This window comes from Stomoxys calcitrans, chromosome 4, assembly GCF_963082655.1.
Source record: "Stomoxys calcitrans chromosome 4, idStoCalc2.1, whole genome shotgun sequence".
Classification (NCBI taxonomy): domain Eukaryota; kingdom Metazoa; phylum Arthropoda; class Insecta; order Diptera; family Muscidae; genus Stomoxys; species Stomoxys calcitrans.
Window position 1 is genome coordinate 62,546,768 of NC_081555.1, and position 20,692 is coordinate 62,567,459.

Genomic DNA, 20,692 nt, shown 5'->3' on the forward strand with positions numbered 1-20,692 from the left:
GTAGTGACTCATAGGCTTTGCACCCCAATGTTATTTAGAGCTTTATGAAAATAGCACCCTTATGCTTTTAATCAATGCTCGATGTTAACAAGTTCGAAGTCAAACGCCGACGAGTGAGGGGTAAATTTTCATACAATTTTTTCTAAGACAAATTTCAATAAATATTTTTAAAGACAAGATTTTTACCCATTACACATGACCCTCGACTCCGTTTCCCAATTTTGATGAAATTTTTTACATTCATTATTTAGATAATTTATAGCGATGTAGCATTTTTTTTAAAAGTTTGAATTTCAAAAATTTTTGAAAAAACAACGTCTTTTATTTCCTAAGACCCTACAACAAAAAAATTATTTTCTTAATACTTTTTGACCATTTAGTGAAGAAAGCTGGATTTAATGATTTTGGCATAAAATCGCACCAGCCTTCAAAAGAAGTAGGATTTTTGCCATAAATTTATTTTTTTCAATATAGAAACCATCAAATTCAACAAGACATTAAAACGGAAAGAATCTCACTGCAAAGAATTTTGAGAATTTTTTTTCGATTGATTATTGGGATATAAAAAATTTCCTACTTTTGATAAGCCAATTTTCCACCAAAACATTAGGGGAAAATTTGTTGTAACTGGTTTCAGTCGTCCACTTTACGCCAACCCAAATTTATTACGATACCTATTTTCTAGTTCAAGTTAGAATTTTCTAAGGCAGCTCCTGGGTAGTTTTCGTCGTTAATTGATTAATGCAGATTTTTTAAAGACCGAATAGCATTGCAATTTGTTTTTGATATAAATAACATTTTTGTGTTTGTTTTAAACGAAAAGTTTATTGGAAACACAATAGATTTGAGCCCAGTGAAATATTATTTAAAAATTTTTCTCTTTGAATATTTGATTTTTCCAAGAAAATTTTTTTACAATGAAATGATTTTGCGCATAATTGCATATTTACCAAAAGGTGGGTATTTAGTTCGTGTTTTACAGTGATATACCCATGTTTATCACGATAACTTTTGAACTGAAAAACTACAAAAATATCACTGATAACATAACACTTTTATTAAAATTTTATCATAAATAATGGGAATGCCCATTATATATCAGAAAGTGATTTTGCTTGAAAATCTATTATCTACAATAAGGAATCAAAAATATATTAATTTTCGCTGTAAACTACGGTCTTAATACCCACTTTAAGTGAGAAAATACGTAAAAATAACATAGTCATCCCATTTTTATCTATGAGATCAAGTTTTATATTACACCTACGTTTTCCGCTAGGTCATTTGATATTAATTAGTGGAAAAAGAAGAAAAAAGTTTTCAACTACAATAACGTAGAGGGGTCTTCGTGTTTTTGATTTTTAGTTCTACCATCCTTTCTTATTTTATTGGGTTGCCTAAAAAGTAATTGCGGATTTTTTAAAAGAAAGTAAATCCATTTTTAATAAAACTTAGAATGAACTTTAATCAAATATATAATTGCCATTTTGTTCGATAACCTTTTGCCATCTTCCTGGCAAATTTAGTATTCCACGCTCATAGAACTTCTGGCCTTTATCTGCAAAAAACTGAACCAAGTGCGATTTTATAGCCTCATCATTGCCGAAAGTTTTACCATTTAAGGAGTTCTGCAAAGATCGAAATAAATGGTAGTCTGATGGTGCAAGGTCAGGGCTATATGGTGGATGCATCAAAAGTTCCCAGCCAAGCTCACTCAGTTTTTGGCGAGTGACCAAAAATGTGTGGGGTCTAGCGTTGTCCTGGTGGAATATGACACCTTTACGATTGACCAATTCTGGTCGCTTCTCCTTGATGGCTGTATTCAATTTGTCCAATTGTTGACAGTAAACATCCGAATTAATCGTTTGGTTCCTTGGAAGCAGCTCAAAATATACCACACCCTTCCAATCCCACCAAACAGACAGCATAACCTTCTTTTGGTGGATATCAGCCTTTGAAGTGGTTTGAGCTGGTTCATCATGCTTGGACCATGATCGTTTTCGACTAACGTTGTTGTAAACAATCCATTTTTCATCTCTAGTTATGATTCGTTTTAAAAACGGGTCGAATTCATTGCGTTTAAGGTGCATATAGGTGCATAAGGTGCACAAGCGTTGATTCGGTTTGTTAAATGAATTTCTTTCAATACATATGGTAACCAAATATCAAGCTTTTTCACCAGTCCAAGACTTTTTATGTGATAATGAACGGTTGATTTTGGTATATTTAACTTCTCTCCTATCTCACACTCAGTTACATGACGATCCAATTCGATTAATGCTTAAAATTTGCTTAAAATTTGTCAACGCCGACTATATGAAAAATCAGCAATTACTTTTTGGGCAACCCAATATCTACAATAAATGAGGAAAACTTTAGGTTTTATAATGACATGATGGAAATTATAAGCATATACGACAATAGTTGGATGCAATTTTTACCGGACATCTTTTCAGTCAAAAACGGATTTTTAATCAATTTTAATTAAGTTCGAAGAATAAATTAGCGACATGGGATCTTTACCAGGTTATAGACCGATTTGGACCGTACTTGACACAGATGTTGGAGGTCATCGGAGAACACCACGTGCGAAATTTCAGCCAAATCGGATGGAATTACGGCTTTCAGGGGCTTAAGAAGTCAAATCGGGAGATCGGTTTATATGGGAGCTATATCCAAATCTGAACCGATAAAGCCCATTTGCAATCCCCAACGACATACATAAATATTAAGTATCTGTGCAAAATTTCAAGCGGCAAGCTTTACGCGTTCGACCGCTATCGTGATTTCGACAGACGGACGAACGGGCATGGTTAGATCGAATCAGAATGTCGGGAGGATCCAGAATATATATACTTTATGGCGTCGCTGATCAATATTTCGAGATGTTACAAACGGAATGACTAGATTAGTATACCCCCATCAAATGGTGGTGGGTATAAAAACGGTCGAAGAGACAGGACCAATTATGTGAGTGAGGTAAATCTTTTAATTAAAAAATGCGACTATTATTTAATTCTCGAATCACACCAAACAAATCTACTTCTCAGCTTGTATAAGGAAGACTTAGGTTAGGTTAAAGTGGCAGCCTTACTAGTTCCTACCGTTGAACCATCCGGATCGCTTTTAAAAGGTCACCAACTTGAAAAAATCACATCCGCTAAAGGGGACTGACTGCCAAAGCGCGACACACACACAGCAGATGTTCTATAGCTTCCACTTATTCGACGTCCTCACAGCTTAGTCAAAAGTCATTATTAGCAACCTTCACTCCGTCACCATGTTGTCCAATCAGACACTGACCTATCATGATGGACACAATGACTGGGACGTCTTTTCTAGCCAGTGACAGCAAAGCAGTAGACCTCTTCTAGTGACATTATTTTGGGATCTGCCTGGCTGTCTGAGAAGATATTTATGCCAATGCTCGTTATGACATTATATCTTTACCATTCCACCACTTTTTGAATTGCAAAGTTCTCCGCTTGATAAACACTACAGTGGTCGAGTTACCTTCTCGATATGGTCAGTCTTAATTCTTCAGAATACACCCCAAAGCTGTGCATCCGATAGGATTCCACCAGATCATCGGTCCCAAGTGGAGGATCTGGTTAACGATCGGATTTTGGAACATGTGTGGAACTCTGTAGAGGGTCCAGGGTCCCATACAATTGATGAGCTGCGAGTTTAGATCGGACATCTTTACGCTGCGTTTTTCATCGGCGGAATGTATTGATACCGTACAACAGCTCGTCAGAGGTATTCACGCTCCCTGGGAGGGCGCAAAGCTCGACCTTGTGAGAAAGGTGGATATCCCCCAGCTCACAAAGGCTATGGTCTACATCAAGGGATGGGGCAGTAAATTCACGACGGAACGCATGTTGGGATTCTTGGGCAAGCAAAACCAAGGTTTGGTCACAGAGAAGTGGGAGGTCTTCCACAGGGAGGAGAAGGAGAAAGGAACTCTCTTTGTGGTTGGCATTGATGAAGTCTCCGTGACGAGTTTGGCTATGACTAAAGGCATGGCGCACTACGAGGAGCAAAGCTGTCTTTTTCAAGATTGGGAAGATTAGGATAGGCAGAAATTTTCATTCTGCGACACCAGGCCGTGTAGTGGCAGGTGACTCAACACCGCCCAACAAACTGGGGGCCGAGAACGAGACAATCACGGCATCTCTCAATATTGGAAAGACTAGGAGAAGCAATGATCCTAATACTAAAATATCAGGCAGTGCAGTGGCGAGAGACCCAACATAGCCTAACAAAAAGAAACCCGACGACAGACCTATCACCGACTTAAAGATTCGGAATACTGGGATAGGAAAGATCCTAATATTGAAACATTAGGCAGCGCAGCTACAGGAGACTCAATACAACCCAACGAACAGGGAGCCGATGAAGGCTTATATAGGCAAAGATCTAGTATTGAAACGCCAGGCAGAACAAGGAATGGAAACCCAGTAACGAACGAACAGGGACCAGACTATGGAACTATTGCCGACTTTATAAAAAGTCAGAAGACTAGACTAGGCAATGAACTTAAAACGATGACATCAGGCAGTGCAGTGACAGGAAAGTCAATGCAATCTAAAGAATAGGGAACAGACAATGAGATCATCACCTACTCCCAAGATGCCCATTTACTGGAGGACCAATGATTGAGGTAATCCAGATAAACATGGAGAAAATCAGCAAGGGCAAGATTCTTATTGCCTTAATTCAAGACCCATGGACGACCCGGAACAAAGTTTCTGGGCTGAACCATATCAACTACCAATTATTCTATGCTATCACTGGTACTCGGCCGAGGACCTTTACTGCCTTTCGACTCTCCGACACCGCCACCAACGTCGGAGCTGCAACAGCTGGTGAGGAAAGCAAAACAGACAGGAAACGAGGTGCTCATAGGGTGCGATGCGAACTCTCACCACATTTCGTGGGGTAGCACCAACACTAGTAAGCGGGGCCAAGCTCTGGCAGAGTTTACGACCTAATACCACTTAATATTGGTAACACCGCTACCTTTGGTAGTAGAATTAGGGAGGAGGTATTAGGTGTGACGATATGTTCCGAAAATCTGAGCGATGAGGTTCAGGATTGGAGGGTCTCTGTAGAACACTCTTTCTCTGACCATCGCTACATTAGATTTAGAATAGCACGGCCAGCGCCGAATCCGATAAGCTTCCGGAATAAGTTAAAGACCAACTGGACAAAATTCGGAAGGCTACTGAGAAGAAGACTAGGGTAAGATAATTTAGATTGTCCAAGCATAGAAGAGATTGACGAAAATGTCAACAGGACTGCACTGGTGGGATCCATCGAAGATGGTTGTCCTCTTCGGGAAAGGAAATCAGCCCAAGAAAAACCCTGGATGACCGGGGAGATTCGCAATATTGGAAAAGAGGTTCGCAGACTTTTTAACAGAGCACGTCGTAAAAAAGCGGAAGTTTATTGGGATGTGTATCACACACGGCTCAAGGAATACAATAAGATTACCAGAGCGGCAAAACGTGCCTCTTGGAAGCTTTTCTGCGAACAGGTCGATAGCGTTAATGACGCCGCCAAGATAAATAAGTTTCTCTCAAAAACCCATGTGCAAACTGAAACTTTAGTAGACGATATGGGAGTGAGAGCAGAGACAACGGAGGACATGTTGAGGCTTTTGATGAAAACCCATTTTCTACAGGATACGACGGGACTCACAGAGACACCGGAATCGTGGAATAATGACGTTGATCGAAGGTTTATAATAACGGAATTTATGTTGAAGGAATCCTTGAGGAGCTTCAAACCATTTAAGTCACCCGGACCTGATGGGATATTGCCGGCGTTACTACATCTGGCGCCTCGTCTAACCAAAATTTTCACAGCGTGCCTAGGACTTTCATATACTCCAAAAGCCTGGCAGGAGGCAAGGGTGGTATTTATACCCAAGCCCGGCAATGCAAGTTATGCCACTTTAAAGGCTTACAGACCTATAAGCCTTAGGTCCTTTCTACTCAAAATCAAGGAACGTATTGTGGACACCATGATAAAGAGTATGACATCCAGTGAACTGTTCAAATACAAACAGCATGCCTATGTAAAGGGATGGTCTGTGCAGACTGCCCTGCATGAGGTTGTGCATAAAATAGAAGAATCGTTCGATGCCAAACCGCCACTCCTATGGGTGACCACCATAAATGACCTATTACGGATGCTGACTGAGCAGGGATTTGAACTCGTCTGCTACGCAGGCGATGTTATAATACTTCTAAGAGGTAAGATCCGAAGGAGCTATGCAGAAGGGCCGAAAGGGTCTTGCATATGACGTATGACTGGGCTAGACACAGGGGTCTCAATGTTAACCCAGAGAAGACTGAAATATGCCTTTTCACGAGGAAGACGATGGTGGGCCAATTTAACGCACCACGTTTCCTCAATAAGACAATTTTGATATCTGATAAGGTCAAATACTTAGGTGTGATCTTGGACAGGAAACTGAATTGGAAGTGTCACATTCAGGAGCGTTCTGAGAAGGCTCATAGATATTGGGCACTATGTAGACGGGCCGTAGGCTCGAAATGGGGCCTGAATCCTAGGATAGTCCACTGGCTCTACAGAAGCGTGATTAGACCAATACGTACGCCTCAGTAGTTTGGTGGACTGCTATGGAGAAAAAGTGCTACATAAGGACCATACAACAGGTCAAAGAACATGTTGTCTTGGCATAGGCGGAGCAATGAAGACCACGCCTACTAGGGCACTGGAGACTATTCTAGAAATCCGACCCATTGACATACAGATTAAGTGTGAGGCAGCCACTACAGCTATGAAACTTAAGGCGATGGGAGAATGGGTTGAGGATGGGAGCAGCTCATACCATCGCGGTATAATCGAGGTGACGATAGGAAACCTGGAAGGAAGTGGAGAGGGACTGACATCTGTTTTAGACAGCCTGACCATAATACGGTCCTGCAGGCAGAGATCCGGGCGATCACGGAATGTGTAAAGTGGTGTGATGCTAACGCGAGGACGTCGAGTCTGAACATCTTTACCGACAGTAATTGCCATAAAGGCCATAACAACCAGGATGGTAAGTTCACGAACAGTCTTGCAGTGTAAGAAGGAGATTAACGCCTTCTCTGAGGATGGGAAAATCCGCATCGTTAGGGTGCCGGGCCCTAAAAACGAGTAAGGGGAAATGAGAGGGCAAACGATTTGGCGGTGAAGGCCAGAGGACTGCCGTCAATAAACTGGGTTAACCCGAAGCCTTTCGGTTCGACGCAGTCCGAATTAAGGGAGTGGGCGACGAATGCGCATGCAATTGGTATAGCTATTGGTATCATAACGGGACACATAGGACTACGAGCTCTCTAATGTAAAATCGGTGCGGCAAGTAATAGCATGTGTAGGGCATGCGGGAAAGATGATGGGCGTTAGAGCATTTCCCGGTACTTAGGTGGAGACACAATATCAGAGATGAACCAATTTAGGGGAGTGGCATTGAAAACAATTAAGGATATTGTAAGTAGCACGGAATTCCTAACTTAAAATTTTCTTTTTAGAGGTTACTTTATAGTTTTTAGAGCGCACAACAAGCCGATTACTGGCTTAGGTGTATGTCCATAGTGGCATGGGGCGGATTAATATCTGCACCCTCTTTTCAACCTAACCTAACCTAACACCGCAAAGCCCACCTGGTTGTCTAGTTTGGAACCGTCCGCATAGAAGTCTACGTAACTTCTATTATAAGGAATATCGTACTTCCAATCGGTTCCATCAGGAATAGTGGACATTACTTTTTATCAAAAGACGATTCAGGCAATTTGTAATCCACACCGCCTGGAAGATCGGACATTATTTCAAGGATAACACAGTGGTCGTAGCCACCACATGACCAAAGAGAAAGTTCACATAGCCGCATGGTAGTGGTCGCAGCAATTTGTCTAGCCACAATGTCTAGAGGCATTAAGTAGAACACAGAATTCAGTGCATCAGGTGGTGTCATCCTCAGTGCGGCGAAGCCAACCTTTAGATCGGGTTGGGTGTTGAACAGTAGCGCCGTCTACCAGACCGGAATACCATATAGCATTATAGGTCTGACAACTGCAGTATTAATCCTGTGCATGAGATGTGGTTTTAACTCCAAACTTTTGCCAGTGGCTCTTTTGCAGGTGAATAGGGTAAGACTTGCCCTTTTCAAAATGGATTTGGATTGGATTTGAAGTTCAATTTCCTGTCTAGCAAAACGTCCAGGTAATTTGCGCTATTAGTAAATGAAACATTCTCTCCTATCAAGGAGACAGGTGCCACTGAAGGTAACTTGTATCTCCTGCTGAAAAGAACTACTTCTGTCTTGCAGGGATTGGCTCTGCTGACCCATATTTTTATATGTACAGATCCCAAGCCTGCCGCAATGCATCTTTTAGTAACTAAGTTATTAATAAGCTTTCTTACGGCAGTGTGGATGCCTAGAAACTTCAGCTTCCTCATGATTGACGTCGGTGTTACATTATTAAAAGCACCTTCAATGTCAAGAAATGCTACCATTGTGCATTCCTTGACAGCGAGAGAACCCTTTATGTAGGCTATAAGGTTGTGAAGCGCAGTTTCAGTGGACTTGTCCTTACTATATGCATGCTGTTACCGAGACAAGCGATCTCCTGAAACTTTGCCTAAGATATGTTTCTATCAACCAAGAGTCAAGCCAAGAGTCTTCAGCATTAAAGATGACCGACTAATAGGACGAAAATCCATCGCCATCGATGGGCTCTGACTTTTGAATGTATGCCACAGTAATAGGCATCGAGGACAGGATTCAGATGTATCTTCCGCGGAGCAGCAGAATTCCACCCAGGATTTATTCTGAGCCTTTCCCATCTCACCCATATATTTTCTTAGCTCAGCATTATAGACTTTCCAATCGTGCGGTGCCTTTGCCCAATCAGTTCTAAGGTCAACCATGGCATTCGCAGTTTCCCCCTTTGCTTGGCATTAGTACATGCTGAGACAAGCGTGTCATTCAGGGCCTTCGTTATCCGCCTGGCCATTGTCTCCTCCGTAATTTTCCCTTTCTTTTCTGGTCTAGAAGGGATAGTCGTGCGGAATGTGTGCCGAAATTTATCCCAATCCGGATTTCTTCTGTTTAGTCGAAGGACCACTTCTGCATTATTCTCGCTAAGTCTGAAACTAATATAACGATGATAAGAGAAGCTGTGGTCATACAACACTTCCCAGTCGTTTATTATTGCGCTTATATCTTCCGATACAAAGTTTATATGTAGTGCCTACTGCCTGTTCCTGGTAATACAAGTCGATTTATTGCATTTATAAAAAATCGCCAGATAGCAACTTTATAATATATTCTGTAAGCAGCTCACTCCTTTCGTTGACATACGAACATTCCCATAGCTGGTAATGTGCATATCTGCTGAATGTACAGTGCATAGCGACGGTAGAAGAAAAACATTAAGACTTCTCTTTGTAAGAACACAGGCTCTGTGTTCTTAGGAGTTCTTAGTCCACGAACCATTCACCCGCAGATCCATGGTTCCTGGACAAGAACCACTTCAAATTCTCCTCCCTTCAGGAAGACCTTTAGTGCCGCCAAAGCGGCCTTACAATGGTGGAGATTTATCTACAGAAACCGGACCATAGTCAGGATTCAGAACTTCCACCACTGTTGCGTTAACCTCGTTTTGTGATTCCGCCAGGTGTTTATCCTCACAAGATTCTTTAGGTCTTGTCATGATGAGCTTCCGTACGCACATAGAGACAGGAGAGAAAGCTGTGGAACCACTCCATCTCAGGATAATGGGCACTTGCGATGTGGACGATTCCTCCTTAATTGCTTCACTAGCTGCTGCGGTCGTAATACTTTCTGAGTTCCGTCCTTCGCCGCTGGAGCACACCTTGGGCCCAGTCTAACTAGATGACTCACCCACACAGGGCTTGTCGGGTCCCGTTTCTATCCCTTCCCCTCCTGTTTCGATCATTGCAGGTGGATTTTTAGTCTCCTGGAATTCCCCAGACATTAGCGATGTTGTCGATAGATCCTCAGACAGCGTTCAACAACAACTTCTGAGTCGTCTTCTGATTCCCCAACCCAAGCCGCTTCTATAGACCTTTAGTTTCCACTTGTAGCACACAACTCCATCAGTCTTCTTGAGGTCAGAGAGACAGACCGGAGTTTAATGCGAATACTGCATATCTCCGGTCGCCATCAGCCTCATCCAATCTTCCAGTAGGTGGTTGAAAGATTGGGATTACATTTCCTTAGTCTTTCAAGTATGGATTCAAGATGTGAGGGAATCCTTGGTATACACGCACCATTGGTCGAGAAGAAATATGTTTTTTCTTGACTAAATCCAGTGCTACGCCTGGCCAGATCTCCACAATGTTTTTAGGTCGCAACGATACATTTCAATTGAACGAAAGCAATTAGTTTGTATGGGCAGCGATACAAGCCTGCATCGTCTCAAACTGGAGGAGACCTAGGAAATTCCGGAGGACATCGGAGTACGCAGAAGACGGTCCATTGACTATCCCACTCCAATAGTGCCTACGTATGCAGCCCTGTTCTTCTCCCTTGTCGTCAACTGCCAACACCAAACTGTCCCTAGCGATATTAGCATCTTGGATCCATCTTACAATTGTTCGCCTTAGTTCTTTTAGGCATGGGATGCCCTCCAATTGACCGCAGATTTTTGGCGGACTGCAATGCCGTTTCCGAATCTAAGCGTGTATTATTTCGGCCGATGGCCTAGGCAAGTTATAGGCATGCGAGATGGAGCAGGTTCGGTCTTGTCCGTAAAGCTCGAACCAAGAGTCTAGAAATTTTTTTTATGAGTTACAGAAAATTCGAAATAACAAAACGTCGTTCCACTCTACTACTTAAGGGAAATTGCTCCTCTTCTTATCCACTTGCCTCTCTCCTACAAAATGAGAATTACCACAAGTAAATTTATTGGGTTGCCTAAAAAGTAATTGCGGATTTTTTAAAAGAAAGTAAATCCATTTTTAATAAAACTTAGAATGAACTTTAATCAAATATATAATTTCCATTTTGTTCGATAACCTTTTGCCATCTTCCTGGCAAATTTAGTATTCCACGCTCATAGAACTTCTGGCCTTTATCTGCAAAAAACTGAACCAAGTGCGATTTTATAGCCTCATCATTGCCGAAAGTTTTACCATTTAAGGAGTTCTGCAAAGATCGAAATAAATGGTAGTCTGATGGTGCAAGGTCAGGGCTATATGGTGGATGCATCAAAAGTTCCCAGCCAAGCTCACTCAGTTTTTGGCGAGTGACCAAAGATGTGTGGGGTCTAGCGTTGTCCTGGTGGAATATGACACCTTTACGATTGACCAATTCTGGTCGCTTCTCCTTTATGGCTGTATTCAATTTGTCCAATTGTTGACAGTAAACATCAGAATTAATAGTTTGGTTCCTTGGAAGCAGCTCAAAATATACCACACCCTTCCAATCCCACCAAACAGACAGCATAACCTTCTTTTGGTGGATATCAGCCTTTGAAGTGGTTTGAGCTGGTTCATCATGCTTGGACCATGATCGTTTTCGACTAACGTTGTTGTAAACAATCCATTTTTTATCTCCAGTTATGATTCGTTTTAAAAACGGATCGAATTCATTGCGTTTAAGGTGCATATAGGTGCATAAGGTGCACAAGCGTTGATTCGGTTTGTTAAATGAATTTCTTTCAATACATGTGGTACCCATATTAAAATTGACATCAAACAAACAAATGTAAACAAAATTTTGCGCACTTTTTTTCTAAAGCAAGCTAAAAGTAACAGCTGATAACTGACAGAAGAAAGAATGCAATTACAGAGTCACAAGCCGTTGAAAAAATTTGTCAACGCCGACTATATTACTACTATATTACCGACAATTACTTTTTGGGCAACCTAATATATAGTGTGTTAACGAAAACTACATTATTTAAATTTTTAAACTTTGTTTATACTCTCCACCATAATATTGGAGGTGTACTATATTCGTCACTCCGTTTGTAACATCTCGAAATATGCGTCCAATCGGTCCATGTTTTGATATAGCTGCCATATAAACAGACCTTGGGTTTTGAATTCTTGAGCTTCTAGAGGGCGCAATTCGATTTGGCTGAAATTTTGCATGAATTGTTTTGGTGTGACTCCCAATAACTGTGCTAAGTATAGTTTAAATCAATCCATAACCTGATATCCATAACTTATTCAATATGGTTGAAATTTTGCATATGTCGTTTTGGTATGACTTTCAATAACTATTCCAAGTATGGTCTAAATTGGTATATAACCTGATATAGCTGCCAAATAAAACGATCTCCCAGTTTGACTTTTTGAGCCTCTGGATGGCACATTTATTACTCTATTTGCCTGAAATTTTGGAGGTGGTGTTTTTCTATGACTGGTGTCATTTTATTTGAAAAATCCCCACAGTATTGTATTATTGATTTCGTTGTTGATGGGCAAGTGACTTAATTTTCTTAATTCAACCATGTGCACCCATTTTCTTTTCGCAAGCGTTGATACTCAATTCACACGTACTCTTATTTTCTTTTTCAGTCGTTGTTAAAACAGCAACGAGTGGATGTTCACATTATTTTTCAAATTTCAATCAAAAAATTATGTTTTATTCCAATTTAACGCTAGACAAGAAGGGAAAAGTTATTTAATTTACTTATTATTATATTTACTTTTTAAAAATTTTAGTCGCTTTGTATATTTTCAGTCACACCCGCTTTCGCGGCTAACAGATACCGGCACTTAGGTGGGGCCAGACATGGACCAAGTTAGGGGCGTGGCATGGAAAACAATTAACTGGTTTACAGTGACATGAAAAAAGTAACTTGACCAAAGAATTGAATTAACTCGTGAACATTTTCCTGCTTCCATTTTTATGATACTGGTACCTGCTACCGCTTTGATGAACTTTAATCTTTATATGGCGATGAAGCACAACCCCATAGCATTGTGAAAAGCTGAATGAATTCAATTTTGGCCGATGCACAATGTTGCCAAATTGAAAAATCTTTGAAATAGATCGGATAGAGATCTTTACTGGAAGCATAGCATGGTCGCTATTGATATGTCTTCCAATGAGTACGTAAAATATGGGGACTCCAGTGGGTCCAGAGCCTATTCCATGGGGCTTGAAAATTGGTCAACTCGAGCATGTTAAATTTACAATTCCTTACCAAACAGTCATTTATGGGCCGATCGGCTTGATTGTAGTGTTTTTAAGAGCTCTTTAAGATCTTTTAAAAAATAATCATAAATGGCTGTTTGGCAAGGAATTCAAAATTTTACATGCTCGAGGTCACCAACTTTCAATTCCCATGGATTAACCGACTTAAGGATCATACCGAAAGGCGTCCGGACAACATATGGCCTTGAAATTTTGCACACGATCTCGCTAAAATTTCACCTTTCCAAATTTCAAAGAAATTCACACGGCCTATTTTTACTTTTTTTCGATTTTTCATCTTTGTGCGTTGCATAACGCACAACCCCATAGCACTGTGAAAAGCTGGTGAATGAATGAGATAGATGCATCCTTAAGAGTTTCTTCCACCAGCATATATTTGATATTGCATGAACGCCTCGTCGTAAAATCGTAAAAAAGGTTTGTTCTCGTTGGATTCCGCACTATTTGACAATCGTTCAAAAAAGGCGCGAAGAAATGTTAATTCTGAGGGGTAAACCACAATGTTATTGCCTAAAGTCTTGGGAGAAATTCAGAAAACGAAGAAGAGAAGACTAATCATTGTTCATCATCACAATGCGAACTCTCACACATCGTTTCAAACCATCTCCTTTTTGACCTAACAAAACATGGAATTGATCGGTCATCCGCGGTACAGCCCTGACTTGGCACCCAATAACTTTTGTTTATTACAGCACATGGAGATAAAAATGCGTGGTCAATGATTTTTGTCGCCAGAAAATGCTTTCGATAACCATGTTTTGAAGGTGTCTCAATCGAAGTGGAAAAAGTGCTTCGACAATTGATTTGAGCGCATTTAATGATAAACATTTGCATTTTGAAATTTACATAGCAGCCCTCGTACAACCAATTGAGAACCTCAACCATTCAATCAACAGCAAACAAAGACAATTAAGACCAATATACATACGTACTCATAAATATTCCATATATCGTAGATAACATGACGTTTCTTGGTTACAGCACTGGGCAAATTTCCAAAATAGATATCTGGCTTAGGTCCATTTACTTTAAAATACGACCAATAGTTGAAATTCCATCGCAAAAACAAATAAATCAAACCAAATAATGTTGCAATGAGCCAGAGGCTTATTAAGACTACCGTTTCCGGAGACATGTTATAATTTCAATAAGGGAACACTGTTTCTTTATTAGTCGATTTTATTAAAGTATGTTATCTCTCTCTGCACTCTGTTGTTGTGTGTTTACGCGTTGATAGTCGGTTGATGATTAAAATGATATGATTCCATTGCAACCATATCGTATTGTAGTAGAGATGGTAATATTACTCTTGCGCATGAAAATATCTTTCACCCGGATGTTTGTCTAGCTTTGTTTTGTCATTGTGTTTCAGATTGCTACTTAACGTTCAGATATTTGTAAATGCTTGAAGTCCACATATCAATAGTTATGTAAGTTCATGCCCAAAGCAGTATAGCAAACGCCCGAATCGAATGCACAATTTTGATGTAAGCTTTAAAGTGCATCTGTACTAAATTTGGTACGATCTGACACGCTCTTATCTTGTCTGATTTACAAACGTATTTTTTACAACAGCCCTTTTGGTTGTGAATGAATGAGAAAATGTAAAAGCGAAATAGCAAACACACTCTTGCGGATATATACATATGTATAAAGAAATTTATTTTGATTTAAAATATCATTTTACAATTTGAGAGAAATAATTCCACCACAATATTAAATACATTAAATGTTAGAAAAGGTAAAAGCATGCCAGTTTCGCCTAGGCACGGAAAATACAAAGTTTCAAAGGGACAACAATTTTAAAAATGTCCCGGTGTAAGTTTTAAGAAAAATTCCCTTTAAATAAAAAAAACCTCTCCGTATACTACAGACATTTTGCAAGTTATTCGTACACTTCGGAATCTCGCATCTGGTCACTCTTTGGTATATTCTTAGATAGGCTACGCGGGTTATATGAGACTTTTCCATCCCTGGTGTAGCCTATATGATAAACTACCCTAGACCAGGAATGCCAGATTTGCTGATTTTTCGGCATTTTGCCAATTTTTAGCTTCAATAATAGCAAATTGGGGATTTTTTAAAAAATATGAAAAATGAATTTTTTGATGTGGTATTTTTGTTTTGTGCGGATAAAGTTCGAAGATAGACCATATCTTGATATGAACTGACCTTCAGATTTAAATTCGTTATTTCTAAAAAGGCTTTTTTTACAAGATTCGACTAAAATTTGGTACAAAGAATTATAAGGGACCATTTGTAAGTATTTTCCATAAATTCAGGTCTCCTGATGAAATGTCCTCTTCTCTTTTAAAGCCTATTTGAGCCTATATATACTCCCTACATATAGTCCAATTGTGAAGTATTTGGACTTAGCTGCCATGAAAATCGATCTTTAGATTTCTTGAGTTCATTTGACATGTACTTATCCTTTTATTTGCAAAAATTTGGTATATAGAGTGGTATTAGACTCCAAACATCGACGCCAAATGGGGTCTAAATCGATATATTACCATTGACCACATGAATGACCCAATTTTATACCCTCCACCGTAGGATAGGGGTATACTAATTTCGTCATTCTGTTTATAACTCCTCGAAATATTCGTCTAAGACCCCATAAAGTACATATATTCTTGATCTAGCCATGCCCGTGCGTCTGTCTGTCTGTCGAAAGCACGCTAACTTTCGAAGGAGTAAAACTAGCCGCTTGAAATTTTGCACAAATACTTGTTATTAGTGTAGGTTGGTTAGGATTGAAGATGGGACATACCGGTCCATGTTTTGATATAACTGCCACTTTAACTGATCTTGACTTCTTGAGCTGAAATTTTACATAACGTTTTTCGTTATGGTTTCCAACTTCTGTACTAAGTATGGTTAAAATTGGTCCATAACCTGATATATCTGTCATATAAACCGATCTTGAATCTTGACTTCTTGAGCCACTAGAGGGAGTAATTCTAACCCGATTTGGCTGAAATTCTGCATGACATGTTTTGTTATGACTTGCAACAACTGTGCCAAATATGGGTCAAATCGTTCCATAACCTGATAAAGCTGCCATATAAACCTATCCGGGATCTTGATTTCTTTACCCTCTAGAGGGCGCAGTTGTTATCCCATGACCTTCAACATGCGTGTCAAATATAGTCTGAATCATGCGTGTCAAATATGGCCTGACATAGCTCCCATATAAACCGATCTCCCCATTTTACTTCTTGAGCTCCTAAAGAATGCAATTCTTATTCGATTTGCCGGAAATTTTACACAATGATTTCTACAATGGTCTCCAACATTCAATTCGACTATGGTCCGAATCGGAACATAACTTGATATAGATCCATTAGCATAGCAAATAGGCAAAAGAACTCGACAAATGCGATCCATGTGGAGGGTACATAAGATTCGGCCCGACCGCACGCTTTTCCTTGATCTTTTTTTTTTTGATTTCGTAACAAAAATTTGAAGATTGAGCTATATTGGACCGTTGTATCCTTGCCAATTGTGATAATAGTTGGAGATCACGTAAGGTTTATTTTTAAACCGCGTTAAAATATATCCTCGTATGCAACTTCAGTCAAACTTAAGATCTTGCTACTTATTGTTTTTGTTGTTGAAACTATGCGTTTTATGTTAAAAAATGATTTTGTCTGAAGAAGAAATGTAAATTATATATATATTCTAAACAAAAAATTTTAGTAAAATTTTTTAAAATGACAAAATTTCATATTTATAATATGCTACAAAGACGACATTTTGCGACGTGAGCCAGGGCCGCCTTAAAATAATTTTTCTTAAGGACAAAATTGTTATGAAATTCTTGGTAAAAACAAATTTTGAATGAAATTTTTTCTACACAAATTTTAATGAACATTTTCTAAAGACAAAATTTCTGCGTAACATTCTCTAATTCCAAAACTTCAGAACGGGCTGGACCCCTTTCGAAGTTATTTTTATTAAGACAAAATTTCTTTAAAACTTTTTTTCTAGACAAAAGAATTCATTAACATTTTTTCTAAAGACAAAATTTTTTTTGAGGACGAAATTTCAGCGAAAATCTCTTTTAAGACAGCTTAACCTCGAGATTATTTTTAAGGCCAAAAATTCAATAAAATTTTGCATTGTGCGACACTATATTTTGCATGAAAGTCTTTTTATTATGTTTATATGTACCTAACAACATTTTCCTAAAATTGTTTATATATATATAAATTTCAATAAATATTTTTAAATATATAATTCAAACCCGTTACATCTGACCATCTATTCTGTTTTCCGATTTTGAGGTAATTTAATATATTCATTATTCAAACAATTAATTTCGACGTAGCAATTTTTTAAAAACTTTGAATTTTAAAAATTTTTTAAAGAAAAAAAATGATTTCCTAGTCCCCACAACAAAAAATAATTTTCTTAATATATTATGACCATTTAGCGAAGAAAGCTGAACATAATGAATTTGACATTAAATAGCACCTGCTGTCAAAAGAAGTAGGATTATTGCCATAATTTTATTCTTTCAATATAAAAACCATCAAATGCAACAAGACTTTAAAACAGATTCCAGAAATCTCACTCCTAAGAATTAAGGGACATTTTTTCGTTTGGTTTTTGGGATATAAAAAAAACGGACGACTTTCGACAAGCCAATTTTCTCCCAAAACATGACGGGAAAATTGTCGTAACTGGTTTTAGTCGTTCATTTACGTCAATCGTCATTACGATACCTTTCTTACGCTTTTCTATTCTTGGGTATTTTTCGTGGTTAATATGTGTTATTGCAATCTTATATATAAAAATCAATTTGTGTTTGTTTGTTTGTTTGTATGTTTGTTTGTTTGTTTGTATGTTTGTGTGTTCCTTATAGACTCAGAAACGGCTGAACCTATTTCCTAGCAATTTTTTACAGATGGTGCATAATGATCCCGTGGTGAAAATAGGGTACTACATTTCTTGATATCTGAAGGGGGCGGACCCTCCCCTTACCCTAATTTTCAGAAACGCCAGATCTCGGAGATGGGTGGTGCGATATAAGCGAAATTTTTTGTGCTTTCATATAGTATAGGGTACTATATGAAAGCACCCAAAAAAAATAAAAATTTGGTATCCAAATTTCGGATGGAGTACCTAGGGGAGCCGCCTCACCCTAAAACTTACCAAACATATATTTAGACCAATCACGACAATATGGGACTCAAATAAAAGGTATTTTGGATAAGAAAACGTATCTGATATCCAATTGTCGGACCAAGTGCTAGGGGGACCACCCTAAGCCCCAAAACACCCCTAAATCGGACATATTTACCTACCATGGCAATATGGGACTCAAATTATAGGTATTTGCGAGTAGAATTCGAATCTGATATGTGGGACCACGTTTCTGGGGGTCCACCCCATCCCCAAAACACCCCCCAAACAGTACTTATTTACTGACAATGAGAATATGGGGCTTAAATAAAAGGTATTTGAGTGTAGAATTAGAAGCTAATATCCAACTATGAGACCAAGTGTTTGGGGGGCCGCTTCTCCCCAAAAACATCCCCCAAAGGAGACAAATTTACGACCATAGCCATATGGGCCTCAAATGAAAGGTCTTTGGAAGTTAAGCACGAATCTGATGTCTATGGGGCCACCCCACCCTCACAACAACACCCAATAAGTAAGTATTTGCTGACTTTTACAATATGAGGCTCAAATAAGAGGGTTTTTAGAGTGGAACACGAATCCGATATATATTTTCAAGACCAACTCACTGAGTGGCCGCCCATCCCCCAAAACACCCCCCAAGCCGATCATGTTTGCCGACTATGGAACTATGGGGCTCAAATTAAAGGTATTTAGGAGTAGACCACGTATCTGATATCAACATTGGGGACCAACTGTCAAGGGCACGTCTTACCACCATAACAACCCCCAAATAGAACGTATTTGCTCACCAACACAATTTGGGTCGTAAAGAGAGTGGAACTAAATATTTATAGTTTTCAGGGCCAATACCCCAAACCGGACATATTTGCTGACTTTTGCAATAAGGAGTTTAAATGAGATTTGAAAACGAATTTGGTATCCAATTTTGAGGCCAATGGCATTATGGGGTTCAAATAAATTATATCTAGATATATGAGAATAGAGCACGTTGCTGATATATTTTCCGGGCTTAGTGTTTGGGGGACCACCCCAATCCCCAAAACACTCCTTAATCGTCCATATTTACCGACACTGTCGATGTGGAGCTTAAATGGAAGGTATTGGGGGGTAGAGCAAGAATTGAACCCACCCATCGCAAAATGGGGCCTAAATAAAATAGTAGAATACGAATTTGATATCCAAATGTAGGACCATGTATTTAGGGCATCACCCCTTCCCTAAAATACCCCGCAAAGGTTAACAATTTTTCGACCATGCCAATATGTGGTATTTAAGATTAACGAATTTGATAACCATGTGTTTGGGGGACGCCTCATCGTGTAAACTCCCCTTAAACCAATGGAAATAAATGGTATTTGAAAGAAGAGCACGATGCTGATATTTTTTCAGGGCCAAGTGTCTGGAGGACCACCTCACCCCCGAAAACACCCCAAAATCAGATATCATGAGAGTATCGGGCTGAAATAAAGTATTTTAAGAATGGAGTACACCTTCCATCCAAACTTAAATTCGTAGACCAAAAAAGATCACATTAAAATTTTGTTCCATATAAAGTAAAAGAATGCGAAGCGGAGCGGGCCCGGGTCAGCTAGTTTTTTATAAAGACCGAATCGCAATGTAATTTTTTCAAAAGATTGTTTTAAACGTTATTAAAATTTTTTAAGACCTAAATCTTCATGGAATTTTCTTGCCAATTTTTTTTTTTTATTTAATAGTTACCAAGAACTTTTTAAATTTTTCAACCATAAACAGTAAGATGTTGTTTTATAAAATATTAATTCAAATTAATAAAAGTGTATATAGTTTACTCAAAGAATATGTTCGATTTGTCACTGAATTGTTTGTTATTATTGCCCTAATCTGAAAGGAATAACATGTACATAGTAAAATTCTTGGTTTAATGAGTACACACGTCAGTTCTCGACGACAACAATATGATCGAGAATCGAGAACCTTTTCAATTTCTCTGACATGGAATGGAAAACCAATTTTTAGTTTTAAAGTGAATAATGAAAATTGTATATCCACATGCAAACACGCAATATAATTTGACTACCTTACAACAGGTAGCAGTGCTTTTGCATACATTCCCCGTAAATACAACAATACCAAAAATTAATCACAAAAATGACTTTTTATTCTCAGATTTCTACTGATTACTATGATTTATTGAGTTTTCATGCTAATAATTAAAAACAGATCTAATTAAAAGTTATGCCAGTTTGTAGTGGCTAAACGCTTATGCAGCATGATCCAGATGTCAGCTAATCTGCCATAGGTAGGGCATTATTAGGAGCTACCTTGTATAGGCACGAGTATAAAAATAAAAAT

The 20,692-nt window shown here is 38.9% G+C and overlaps 1 protein-coding gene across 3 annotated transcripts in view; it reads right to left on the reverse strand.

The window, feature by feature from the left end:
- LOC106089986 (probable cytochrome P450 28d1) overlaps window positions 1–14,561 on the reverse strand; it is a 34,051-nt gene extending 19,490 nt beyond the window's left edge. Inside the window, exon 1 of one of the 3 annotated variants that reach the window (XM_013256009.2) lies at window positions 14,143–14,561. In XM_013256009.2, the coding sequence (XP_013111463.2) occupies window positions 14,143–14,345 (203 nt within the window). In that variant the 5' untranslated portion in view covers window positions 14,346–14,561. The remainder of the gene's footprint in view (window positions 1–14,142) is intronic. The other 2 variants (XM_013256008.2, XM_013256006.2) reach the window with 2 other exon arrangements.
- Between the last annotated feature and the right edge of the window lie 6,131 nt (window positions 14,562–20,692).